This window comes from Catharus ustulatus, chromosome 4, assembly GCF_009819885.2.
Source record: "Catharus ustulatus isolate bCatUst1 chromosome 4, bCatUst1.pri.v2, whole genome shotgun sequence".
NCBI lineage: Eukaryota > Metazoa > Chordata > Aves > Passeriformes > Turdidae > Catharus > Catharus ustulatus.
Window position 1 is genome coordinate 7,498,009 of NC_046224.1, and position 13,912 is coordinate 7,511,920.

General features: G+C 44.6%; 1 protein-coding gene across 7 annotated transcripts in view; it reads right to left on the reverse strand.

Annotated features, from left to right (window-relative positions):
• FRMD4A (FERM domain containing 4A) overlaps positions 1-13,912 on the reverse strand; it is a 357,007-nt gene that overhangs the window by 167,724 nt on the left and 175,371 nt on the right. The window contains exon 1 of one of the 7 annotated variants that reach the window (XM_033057880.1): positions 7,486-7,644. The exons of the other annotated variants lie outside the window; for them this stretch is intronic. Coding sequence (XP_032913771.1) covers positions 7,486-7,644 — 159 coding nt within the window. Of the gene's footprint in view, positions 1-7,485; positions 7,645-13,912 lie in introns of those variants that run through there. 7 annotated transcript variants of the gene reach the window in all.

Below are 13,912 nucleotides of genomic sequence, written 5' to 3' on the forward strand. Positions count from 1 at the left end.
CTCTTTGAGGGAGAAGGGGTTGAACCACAAAAATGCTGCAGGCAAAACTCCCTGCTGTTTTCAATTACTTGAGAGGATTGAAGTGTTCACAAATGTCTCTGTTGCCAAAGCAGGTTCCTGGGGCCTGTCCCAGTACTGAGCATGTTGTGTTAACTCCAGCAGCTGAAGTTTGATGACTCAAGCAGGACTGCTGGGCACTGTCCTGACAGTTGCTGACCTTCCTGTAGGCTTCCAGAATCCTCCACCCAGTCCTTGGATGACATATATTTAATCAGAACAAGATGACTGAGCTCTAGGTCACAGGACTGTGGGTGTTTAATACTTAAGCATGCAGTTGGGTTTAGCAGTCTCAGCTCTTTCTGGTCTCCACACAAAGGGCTTGGCACCTCTGGAGAATGACTTGCACAAGGCACCTATCTTGGAAGGAATCAGCATGGATGAATTGCCTAAGTTTTGATAACTGAAGGAACACAAGATGCATCCCATCTCATGACTCTAGATACTGAGCAGAAAATAGCCATACCTAGGAAGAAGCAGTTCAGACCTGGTTTCTGCAAACCCAGGGGATCAAAAAATATTTCCCTTGCCTTGCTGCAAGATGCATTTCTGTTATGAGCAGGGTGAACTGCTGGAGACTGCCTCAGCTGAGACAGTTTGTATTCCCTGTGGAGAGCACAGTTTTTATCCCTTGCAGACTAAAGCAAAGATGGTGCAGGAACACCCAAGTCATTGGTGGTGAACTTCAAGAGAGCTCAGCTTTGGGATGGACTCAAATCTAGCAACAATTCAGCATTGCTTGTGTCTGCTCAAGCTGGTGGCCTCTATAAGCTGCACTGGCAATCCTAACCCATTTATTAGGTGGATTTAACACCATGAAAGGCTTTGTCCATGTTCCAAAGTGGGGCAGCCAGACTCCTCTCTCATGAACAGACTGGAACTGGAGGCTGAGTGTTTCTCACAGGGAGGCAGGCTGGAAGAATTCACAGGGGAGAAAACTGATGGCAAGTACACCTCCTCTGCTAAGAGGCTGCTGTATTTATTGAACAAAAATATCTCAGTCATGAGACTGAACCACTTGGTCTTCTCCTGGCTCTCCTAAAAGTTCATGTAAAGAGTTGGTGTTTGTTCAGGAGGCAAAGGGTTATTGCCCCTCCACTGACAGCAGTGCTCTCAGGGGTTATGGTGGGGCTGGTGGCAGTGGCACAGATCCTACCAGATTGCCCCATCCCTTCCCAGCCCCACAAAGGCAGGGGAAGTCTGCATCAAATGCTGAAGGCAACTTTACAGTGTGCTATAAAAATACCTGGGGTTGGGAACTTAGTGAACAGTTCTTGTGTTTTCTCCATAGACAACTTGAAAGGAAATGGCTTGAGGTTTCCCCACAGGCTCTTTTTTTTTTTTTTTTTCTCTGTCTGTTGGATATAATTTCTGGCAAAAATGAATTTTTAGCATTTGCATTTTCTCTCCCCTCCTCTCTCTGTCTAACCCTCTTTGCCTCTAATGAAGATGGGGTGAAAAATTCTGCAAGCCAAAAGTTCCTGAGCTGCCTTTGGTAACATGTGAGGCTCATTAGCCCTTTCTGCAGCTCTGGGTGGATGGTGGGTTTTTTTTGTTGTTGGGTTTTTTTTGTTTTGGTTTTTTTTTTTTTTTTTTGTGTGTGTGTGTATGTGTGTGTGTGATTTTTGTTAGTAGTTGTTGGTTTGGGTGTTTTCATTCTTCTTATTTTTTCCTCCAAGGGAAGCAGTTCAAATCTCATAAATGCTTAAATATGCAGTCATAAATGCTTAAATATGTAGCAATAAAGTTTGAGAAGTCTCCAGGGCAGCTCCAGAGACTGTGGAGTGGATCAGCAAAGAGTGCTGGGGAAAAGAAGTCGTAGTTGCCTCCCCACAAAACTGGGAATTAGGCAGACTGCAAGCCTGGGGCCTGAAGCCTCCTGAACCCAGCTGCACCAGGGCAGTGACCAGCAAAGAGCCCTTCAAACTCAGCTCCACGGGGGCACCAGTGCCCACCTCAGAGCCCTTCAAACTCAGCTCCACGGGGGCACCAGTGCCCACATCCACATCATCCTTATGAGCAGGAAGCCAACAGCCCCTGAAAACCCCTCTGCCCAGCACCACAAGAGAAATGACCTGGCTTTGCTGTCTTTAAGGCAGCCAGAAACAGCTCCAGCTAGAACCCGAGACCTGAACAAGGTCCCATGCTCTCTACTTTAGTTAGTTAACTAAAGTGAATTTTTATTGGCTCTTTTCCCCTGCCCCAACACTCCCACATGCCTAATCCCCCATTTCCTCAGCCTTCATCGTGCTGGAGCTGACTAGATTAATGGGAAATGTTAATATGTCAGACCTGGAAGGAAAGCAAAGAGCTGGTTGTGTTTGAATTCCACATTAATCTACTTGGTGATGAAGCTATAAATCAAAACCTGGAAATTTTGCCAATCTGAAATGATGTGTTTAACATTTCAGCCCTTTCCTTCCTCCCTCTTGCCCAAAATTGCTTTGCACAGCCTTTTACAACAGCAGGGCAGGCATGCAAAATGCTGCTTTTGCTCCTGAATCTTTAATTGTGCTTAAACATTATAAGATGTCTTCAAGGCAAGCAGGGTGAAGAATGATGCTGAAACAAGAATGGAATTTCCAAACTGTTCCTTTCTGAGGAGGAAAACCATGTTTCCTCATAAGCTACATGGGGCTGTGGGGATGTCTCAGATCCCACCATGGAGTGGAAACAGTCTGTCCCTTTTTTGATGCACTACCCAGAAGGGTGACAGAAAAACACCAGATAAATGAGGGAGAAACCCCAAAACCCTCCATGTCAACTCCCCAGTGCCCATGGCAGCTGGGGGAAAACTATTAGCAATGGCTAGCAGTGTGAATTCTGTGGGAGACACACCTGAGGTGCCTTCTCCTCAGGAAAAATTATAGGTTCTGGAAAGTAGAATCACAGAATGCTTTGGGTGTGAAGGAAGCTCAAAGATGCTCTAATTCCAACCCCTCTGCCATGGGCAGGGACATCTCCACTAGACATGTTCCTCTGAGTCCCATCCAGCCTGGCCTCAAACACTTCCAGGCATGGGGCATCCACAGCTTCTCTGGGCAACCCGTGCCAGAGCCTCACTGCCCTAGTGAAGAATTAATCCCTAATATACAACAATTTCTTCCTAATAGCCAAAATTAAACTTCTTGCTAAATCATAGAATATTCCATGACTTTCCATATCTGCCAGCACAGCAAAAGCTCTTTCCTCTTCCTCATTTCAGATTAGCACCCAGCCCCAAAATTCTACATCCCACCTCCTCCTTAATTCTATTGCCTGTAACTGGCAAAAAAATTGGGGAACAATGAGGTACTGCAGACAATTCTGCACTCGTGCCCCTAACCTGAAGTGAGTGATTTAATCTGATTCTGCCTCAGATTCTGTAGCAGTAAAATTACTTAACTGTCTTTCCAAGCACTTGGTGGATAAGAAGCAGTGTGTAAAAAGTACACAGCACTACTATCTACAGAGAGTGAGGAAATAAATATCTGTGAGTGGTATCCTTGAGAGATGGCTCTGCATCCAGGGGTCTGCCTCAGACTTGGTAGGAGCAGTTGGTGGGATTTTAAACAGTTAAGACACATAAACACATTTTTACTGTAGATGTAGGTCCTGCACTGCCTGATGTTCTTTGACATTGCACAGGCACAGCCGGGAAACTAAAACATTTGTTGATGGATTTGGAGATTAAATAAATAGTGAATTATCTTCAGGATGTTAAAATGCAGAACTGACTGCCTATCCCATAATAATAACCCAGCCCTCCCCCAGTACTTCTTGAAATGTGAGTATTTCTGCAAAAGCAGGCACTGTGTTAGTTCACAGGACCAATTGTTTAGTAGGTCAGAGCAGTCAGACATCTGGGCATTGGTAAAAATACATCCAACAGCTCGGTGACATCTTGCACAACACAACTGACTGTCTGAGGGACTGGAAGTTTATTAATTGTTCATCTCCTTTTTCAAATGAATTCCATTCCTGCAGTCAGAAAACCACATGGTGGATCACAAAACACAATTAAAATACAGCAAGCATTCATGACAATTAAAGTAGAGCAACTGGTGAATGTGAAAACAGATCAAGGCAAGAGGTTTGTTACAGAGTTTGTTACAGACTGAGCAGACAAATGTGTCCCTGGGAATCACAGTAGACTTGGGGGAGGATTTATTTGCTGGGAAAGAAATGCAGTCTGAGATAGATGATGGTACCCTTCAGGGTACCAAAGTCCTCTAGCTCTCAGTACTGCTCAATGGCCTGAGAACCAAAGCATTGCTTACAGACAGTGAAGAATGGAGTCACTCAGCATCCCTGAGACAAATCCAGTCTGGAGACCAAGAATGAAGGCATTTTTTGATTGTCTTAACCTATTTTATAACAACTGCTGCTCAGAGTGCAGCTTGAGCAAGTCCAGACTTCCAATTGCTGTGTCAGATTGGATTTGAAGACTGAAGTGTTTCAGATCCCACTCTAACCACTGCAGCCAGCATCCCCCCAAAACTATTTCATCTATCTCTGCTAAAGCATTGGTGCTGATTTTCTGGGATCAAAGAAAGTAAAGTCTCTCATCATTAATAAGGGAATTACACTGATTATATTGATGCTTGGAGCTTGTTTTGTTTCCAAGTACCCATTGCTCTTGTATTGGAAGTAAATCTCTACAATGTTGTCTTAGTTTTTCTATATTTTGTAGAGGGGACAGTAGAAGGCAATTGGCAAGTTTTGGAATGTTTGTATGGTGGAGACAACAGACTAGGGCAAGGAAACAAAAAAATTATCTAAGTCAGAGCCATACCTGAGGAAGTATGGTCCTGGCTGGTGGAGGAGCTGGGTTCTCCCCAGTGTTGTGTGCCCAGCAGTGTGGGCTCTGCCCAGCCAGAACCTGGCTGTGTGCTACACTGCACCAGAAGCAGAGATGCACTGAGATGTGATTAACTCAAAGAAAAACACAAAACATACTTTTCAGAGTATGAAAAAGCATGGCTTAATTTTACAAAGTTGACTAATGTTTCTCTTTAATGTGTCTTTTTAGGGTTTTTCTGGTTCTGGTACCAGACAGAAGTGCTACACTGGTCTGCTTTACTCTCAAGGTGCAGTAGCAACAGGGATTAATATATAGCAATAACAAAAACTAGCATAGTCAAGAGCTTATTTGTTCATCTAAATAATCAGCAGTGGAAGAAGTTTCTGTCTCTGGGAAGTGATTAAACTGTCAGGCTTTCTGTCCAAGCAATACTCTACTAAAATACTCTGCCAGCATTTAAATTGGACGATGCTGACTACTGGAGGAAATGCTTTTAGGATTAATATACATAAGTGTAGAGTTAGCTATCAGCTCCTGCTGGCTGCTAATAACACTGCTGCTGCTGGAACTCCACAGTGATGAGCTATGAGATGCCTTTTCTGACAAACCTCCACCCAGCAGCAATTCTCCTGGTACCTGACCCAGCATTTCAGATCCTCTCCAAAGAATTGCAAGCTCATGGGCATTGACAAATAAAGTGATGTGGTTTTACTGAGCTTTTACAGATGTTCACAGATTCTGCCTGAGAAACAAACAACTCTTTGAGTCCTTCCTGACCTGTGAGTGTCTTTGAGGCTGCATTAATGCTTGTCTGGGTGGGAAGAGAGGCACCTTTCCCATGTCATTGGTGACTGTGGCAAAGGGGGAACAACATGCCAGGATCATGGTGTAATGCCATAGGGAATGGCTCAAGGCACGTGCATTTTGCAATGGAAAAAGTGCACTTGTGGATGTGCTTAATGCTCATAGAAACATAAATCTGGTGAAGGAACACCAGCCCTGGGAGTCTTCAGAGGCAGTGGCACTCCCTGATGCATAGTGAATAGGCTGGGACAGTAATCAGAATTTGGACACCCCTCAAAACCAACTCCTTAGTTTTTGAGGATGATTTTACATAGGTGGGGGGTAAAAATGAGGTTAAGCATTGAGCCCTTTTGCTTTCCCCTCCCCTTTCCCAGACCCATGTGAGCTGATTGGTTTCAGGTTTAGTTTCCTAGGACAAGCTGCAAGGAGAGGGTTGGGCAGCCCCATCCCACAGGCAGCCTCTGCACAGCCTGACCTCCGGGCTCACCCCAGCCAAGAGCCAGCAGAGCCCAGGGAGGGCAGCGTGGTTCACTTGGAGCCATCCCAGTGGGGCATTTCAGGGGGTTTCAAAGCCAAGCCCTGGGTAATGGGTTTGTGTCACTGGCTGTGGGTGTCTTCTGGAACAAACACTTATAATGAAAATGCTGCCCATGCTTGCCGAACTCCAAATACCATAAAATCTATTCCTGAAGTCTGCTGAAACCAGAGCATGATTTGAAGCTGGTTCAAAGTTTGCTGAAATTAGTAAGAGCCCTGCCCTGGTCTCCCTCTAACCAACACAAAAAATTTCTACAGGCTTTTAATCTGTTGCCTTCTGTATGACTTGGCTTCACACATGGAGACTTCCAAAGCACAGGAAAAGCAAAATACCAAGTAAATGGGAGTAGCAGAAAATCCATTTTCCAAATGCAAATACCAATCAGTCACTCCAGTGTCTGGCATTAGACAAATCTGTAGAGATGATAAACATTGTAATGGGTTTGTCCCCACAGCAGAATAAATGTCTAGACTCAGTTGTCTAAAGCTGATTTAAAAAGCAGATGAGCTGTTGGGTTTACATTGCCACCTGGACCCACCTATGGACTGGAATGAGTTGCTTTTGAAAGTGACATTCAGTACTAGTTCCTTCTGTGATGTTCAGTTTGTTTAACCCAGTTTAATCAGTCTCAGAAACACACACAGTTTATTAGAGCTGTGTGACTATCCCTCAAGCTGCAAGCAGTTAGTGTAACTCTACAGAGAAGCCAGTCATCCAAGCCCCAAAGCTCTCTATACCACATAAACCATACATCAAACAAACCAGAAATTTTAAGCAATCAGATGCCTGGGACTTTACAAGATGAAGCAGTAAGAAGGCATTGCACAAGTCACTCAGGGATAATTAGTGCTACTATAGTTTAAAACCCTCTGCAAAAGCCCATTTTCCACAGATTAGGTGCCTTTAGGCATCCTTTCCTCTGGGTAGTTTCTAAATTATTCCTATGCAGCTGCAGGGACAGCCTTAGGATGCAGAAAAACTAAGGTGGTACTTACGAGTATGAAGCTCAAGGAAAGGGGATATAGCAAATTGAACCTTAGTTTGCTTACACTTATTCCCCCCTGCTCTGTGGGAAGTAGAGTTTGGACCTGTGTCCCACCATGGGAGACCCCATCACCATCCTCCAAACCAAAATGTTTCTCCTGCCACACCTCCCCTGCCCACAGCATCCCCTCTGTCCCACCGCTTGTGCGGGACCCAAAGTGGTTGGTAGGAACAGGACAGGACCCTGTGAGGCTCCCAGGGGGTCTCCCCCCTGCAGCCTTGGGGTCTGGGGGTCTGGCCTGGTGTTTTGTTTCCCTACCTGATAAACGTCTCTGGAAATGCACCATGGCTTCAGCATGAGCTGCAGGACCCTCAGGTTTCCAAAGCGGCAAGTCCTCAGAGCCCGGGACGTCAGGCTCCACACCAGGCTGTCCCAGCTGTAGAGCAGATCCTCAAAGCCAAAGAGCACAGCAGCCATGCCAGCTCCCTGTGTGAATCACCCCAGATTCCCTGCTCCGAGGCAACCAGCTAATCCCAAGGCGCCTTAGGAACTGCAAGGTTAAAGAGTCACTGAAATTTCCATCAAAGGAGGAGAATGAAAAGCAAGGAAAAAAAAAACCACCAAACCACCAAACCACTAAACCAGAGCGGACAACAAAAACCAGCAGCCAAAATAAACTGTTTGGGGATGTGTCCTTCTCCCTTTGCATACGCCCTTCAGGATGTGGTTTCTCCCTCTGTGTATCTTCTCAGAGCGAGTCCTGCTGCACCCAAGGATGAGCAAGAGAGAGGTAAAAATACCTCTCCTGACTTAGGAAGGCATTTGCACATCCCTTGCAAAGGACTTCTTGGTAACTCTGCATCACTTCCCAGCTCTCTGCTGCAGATCCAAGAAGCAAACTCGGATCCAAAGTCATCACTTTGCCTGCTCAGTGCTGGGACTGCATCCAGAGGGAAGAAAAAAGCTGCTCACTCTCCGTCTGCCAGCATTCCCAAGACATTCCACTATTGGGCTTAACTCTTTCAAACACTCACGAGCAGCATCTGAGAAGGCAGCTCTGCCACATGCAACATTTCATCCTTTTGTTTTGTGTGTTAACTCACCATTGCACACTCCACTCTTTTTCCCACCCAGCTGTCTTTTCTGGAGCCCTTTTATGTTTTGGACTTGTAAGGGAATTAATCTTTGCGTGAGAATTATGCAACAGTCTGCAAAACACCTTTTTTACCCAAGGGGTGATATTTTTGAAAGTTGATAGTTTTTAAATATCAGTCTTATTCAGCTGATGTGGAGATATTTTTAACCCTTGATGAGGTCACATTAATAAGAATGGGTCTCATCTGAAAAAATCCAGGAGGAAGTTCCAGAAGAATTGGATACCAAAACACCCTTTTTGATCTATGGGTACAATGATTCACTCCTGGCATCCCTTCCTAAAATAAGTGCTGGGAAGAGATCAGTTCCCTGCCTGTTTCCCCATGGGAGCAGCTTGTCAGGGTGGAGACTTCAATAGTGTCAACATCTACGATGAGTTGAGCTGAGGGAAGTGGTCCAGTGAGGGCAAAAATACATTATCAAGATGAGGATTTGTAGTTCAGTTAAATCACCACAAAATCATGGAGTTACGTTGCAAGACATTTTCCAACTAAATTCAATGAGTGCTGATTCTTCCTATTTAATCACCAGGTGGGGAAACTGAGGTTGGAAGTATTTTTATCAAAGGCACAGTGCAAGCCAACACCCTTGGAGACAGCTGCCTGTCAGGGCTATTTTTCACTCATTTTACTCTCCCTTCAGAGGAATGTGTGCAAAAAGGCCACAGGGTTTGGGGGGAGCAGACAGGAATGGGCTGGAGAAGGCATACATGGAGGCACTGCCTAGGAGGCACTTTTTAGAGAGATGTGCAGGACAGCTTGAGCTGAGATCATGAGGGACCTGCATGCACTGAACTCCAAAAACTGCAGGTTTAGCAGAGGTGAGAAGGCATCATTTGCAAAAAGCTTCAATGTCTCCCTGGAGAGGGAAGAAGCAGGAATATTAATATCTGCTTGATTTTCTGAAGGTGTGTCCCCCCATGACCCCATCCCTAGTTTGTTCTTTGAGGACTGAAGGACACGAAGGGAGCTCTGCGTCACAAGGATGCTTGTCAGCTCCTTGACAGGGCAGGTGGAGGGCCAGGAAAATACAGCTGCAAAATTCATGTTCTCAGCCTAATTGCTTCTTCAGGACTTCGTTTTTAGAGCAGCTTCATAAAATATGGTAATAAAATTGTAATAACGTTTCCTTAAAACTTGTTAGGAGCCATTCATTCTGCAAAGTGCGCTTTTCCTTCCTCGTCTCCCTGTCCCTGCCTGTTTTCTTGGTGTCCAGCCTTTGCTGTAATCTCCCTCTGCTCATCCTCTCCTGGTTATTTTCCTGCCTTTAAGCTCAATAACACACTGCTTCTGTTAGCAGCAACGTAGAAAAGGGACCAGGAACATCTCCATTATAAAGCCTCATTTGGAAAAAAATAATTACATCTACATCTACACCTACACCTACCTCTACATCTGTATCTACATGTGTGTGTGTATATACATATATAAATAAATAAACAAACAAACAAACAAACAAACAAATTAAAAAAAAAAATATATATATATATAACTTGACTAGACAATATTTGCTTCAGGCTACAGCCTCATATACAAGATCTCTGCCTGAGACCACAAGAGAGGAAAAGAAAGAAATGTGTTTGATAAAGGAAAACAGAGGGGGGAAAAGAAACCATGGCAAGTGATTTCTCTGGGATGTGACCTAACCCCTTTGGTATTCTGGAAAGAGGAGAGGAGGGGAAATGGAGGATATACTGCAGTTTTAAAATTAGCTGCTCCATATGTGTATCAAGTCTTTCCTTATGGCTGAAAGGAGATTTTCAGCCCCTGTCCCAGCTCAGTAATTACTCAACAGATGAGGGCAGCTCTGAAGGAGCCTTTTCACTTGGCTGATGACATAATCAGACTTTCTGAAAACAGTTCTCCTATGTATTTATTTAACTGATAGACTGGAGCAGTCTCCTTAGGAGTCACTTGAGTCTAGAGAGGGCCCAGTGAACATTTTGGTGGATAGATTTACCTTCATGATTAGAGCAGATTGTCTGGTTTCCTGTGGAGGTTTTCCTGCTGACCTGACACATAGCATTTTTTGAGAGGGTAAAAGCTGTCTGAGTACAGATTGCTCAACCCACCCTGCAGAACACAAGGGAATTGCAGCCATGGAGGTTTCTCAGGGAATGATAACCCATCCCCTCTAGAGTCAAGAGATACTCTACCAAAAGAGCTCTTCCCAAGCAAGACACCATGGAATGTGCTCTTTCCTTTCCAAAATGCTCAGAAGAGGTTATTGCTACTAGGAACAGCAGAAAAAATTACTGACAATTAGCAACTTGGCTCTTCCACTGGTGTACAGAGGAATTTCTGTAAAATCATCTTATCATTCTATAAAACATGCTCAGCTTCACCTTCACTAAGGTCAATTAGGAAAAAAAAAAGAAGCCCTTTGCGCTCTACATAGATCTATAGACATTTGCAGGTCTTTTCCTCTCTAATTATGCACTGATTATTTCCTGCTGTTTCTGAGAAAATGTCAGCCAAAACATTTACTATGAAACCTCCCACATTTTACTGACAGTCCAAAGGCTGTTACTAGGGTGTAAAAATAGCTTCTTATTTCCCTTGAAAAAGAAGGAAAAAACCAACCTCCTTGAGCTGCTGTGTTGTTTCATGGGGCTGTCACTGGGGCTTGAAAATCCTCATCCCAAACCCTGCAGGCAGCTCCTCCTCTCTGCAGACCCCACAAATCCCTGCCATGCCCTGGTGCAGGTGGGTACTGCCTGCACCAGGAGCTTGAGAGATGGGTCCATGTTCATCTTTCTATGTTCTGGCCTTGGGAAGAGCAGTTCAGCATCTCTCTCCATCATACTCTGCAGTAAACCTCTACCACAACTTTCTTATGAGTTTGGGAGTGTTGAAAGAAGGACATTCTGGGTGGGAGGCAGTTTCCTTTGAGTTTGCTATAGACATACCAGACACATCCTGTTTCTGCTCTGCACATGGCCCCAGTGGTCCCTGTAGCTCCAGCCCAATGTGTTGTTTTAGGTTCTATTTCAAATTCATGGCCCTTTTTGATCTTTATTTCTCTATAATGTAAAGAGGATTAATGTTGTCAGAAGTCCCTTTCATGTCACAGCTTGATGCGTTCCTGTGTTGGAGATGCTTTTTTGAGACATTTACAGTTTTCTCCTTGTGCCTTAATGGCACATCATTTTCATGTCTGATACGATGGGAGCAGATAAGGGGTGCCCTGCTGCCAAGTTATCAAACACATGGATAAGGAGCCACCCTTCTCCCCTCACATGTGCCCAGACCTCCCTCCTGTACCAGCACTGAACCACAGAGTCTCCCAAGGTTTTCAAATGGTCCTTGTGCACCAGATCCACTCGAGAACCTGAGTCTGGGTGACTATTTCCACCCAAATCCAGGTGCTGTCATCCCTCCTGCTGAACTCATCTGGGCTTCTCTGTCTTTCCCCTGATCCTGCTGTCACCCAAGGAGGGATCATGGAAGGTTTCTGTATGCCCAGTTGGGAACTTTCTGAAGTGCAAGGACTACAAATTATGAGTTTTATTTCTTGTACTTTTGTACTTTGTTTGTATAAAGAAAGCTTTGAGAGAAGGGTCTTATAAAGATCTAGGAATGGCATTTGATTTGAAGAAGCAAATCCTGAGATCTTGAGGGCTATTATACAGTTGTTTATATGCTCTAGGTAGAGGAACCTTTCACAAATTTAAGAGGAGTGAAAATAAAGTATAGATGTCCATACTGGGTCTGCTGAGAGCTTTGATCAGCTAAGAGTTGGCCCTGCATCAATTTTGGATTACTACAAAACTGTGACCTCAGTATGGCTGAGCCACAACATCTGGGTAATGATCATGCCTGAACCTTCACAGACTTTTAGAGGAGGCACAAACACCCCTAGTTCATCTCTCTGGAACTGTTAGACAAGAAATTGTTCTTGGAAGTATTGGCCCAAAGTTCTGCTGCCCCATGCAAATATGATTCCTGTGCCTGCACTGCTTCAATTCCCTCCTAACTTTCACCTTCCACATTCTTCCAAAACCACAGATATGAACAGCCTCCCTCTGGCCCCCCTGGTCTGCCACCACTGACAGCCCTAAAACTTTTCCTGCAGAGAAAATTGAAGAAATGGAAGACTTCCCTGCTGGTTGCATTTTAGGACAAGCACCGTGAGTCAGAAATCCTGGCCAATTTCCTCAAGATGTTCTCACGAGTCCATATGGCCTAAAATGTTCCATAATGAAATGAACTGCTGCTTCACAGTAATAACAGAATGAAAATTTACTATTCCAGTCATCCACCTTGATCATAACGCTTCTAAAGCTCTTTGAAAATGCAAAGTGCTCTGGTAGTGCTAAGTATTATCGTTATGCCAACAGCAGCTCTGTCTGTGTAAGGCTGTTCGTGTCCTCACTCTGGAGAGATTTTTATTGACTGACAGAGGAGAGTATGTCATCTCCTCAAATCATACACATTTCATTTCCTAAAGTAAGTTGTGTTAGTGATTTAACAAGGTTTAAAAGTAGGTGAATCCTATAAAGCTGGGCTTGTACTCGTCCCTAATATTCCACCAGCTAAAGTGATTTTCACTTCTACTATGCAGAAACGTGAAAGAGAATGTGCAGAGATTTGCTATTCAATCCTCTTTCTCTGTGGGTGCTGTGGTGAATGAGTCTGCAGGAGGGGATGTAGGTCAGGACAATGTATTAAGGAAATAGTGCAGAACAGCCACAGAAAGTGAATGGTGAGATCTTAAATACGATTATTCTCTTTGGAAACCCAAGCTTATGATTAACTCTGATCCCTCTGGGCACTGTAATGTCCTGTGACTGGGCTCTCCAGTCAAAGCAGCACGTGCTTGCACATGCCCAACACAAGGTTCATCTTCACCCTGCTCTCTTCTATCATGTGCAGAAATGCTCAGGAGAATTATTTTGGCCAGAAGAAAACAGAAAAAAAATCACACCCTGCTTGTGAGGCATGTATGGACAGGGAACTGCCCATCCAGCAGCTGAGCTCTTTTCCTTCCATGTTATTCACCCATGTCTAAAATAGCCTCTGACAAGGTTCAGGGGTGAAACAATACAAATCTGAGACAAACCTGTGTCTGTGCCCATCAGGTGGGCACTGAATCCCAGACTGAGGACTGAACATGCCTGACTGCCCACAGAACAAGTAAAGCACTTGCAAAGTTACATCTTTCTTGTTTCAAGCTTTTGCTTATTCCTTTGGAGCAAGTGTTTGCCTTTGAGGTCAGGAATTACATGACCACCAAGGTCCTTTCCAACCCAAACCTTTCTATGATTCTTTATGAGAGGTTCTCCTGTTACATCTCTGTTCATGTAATTCTGAATTACATTATTTATCTTGTGCTTCCCACCCTTTATCAGGTGGGATCAAGCTGTCCCAATGGCCTTGGCTGGGGGCTGTGGTTTGGAAGACACACTTTCCATGTTGCAGGTGTCCCCTAAGTGGCACAATTTCCCTGTGAGAAGGGACAAACCTGGTGGCTCACAAACAGCCAGAGTGCAGTTCTGCCCTATGGCTTGGTAGATAATTCAATGAAGGGCAGCCTTGCTACCCATGCAAAACAAGCCTAAACACAGCACAACTGGCCCATTGCAGCAGGA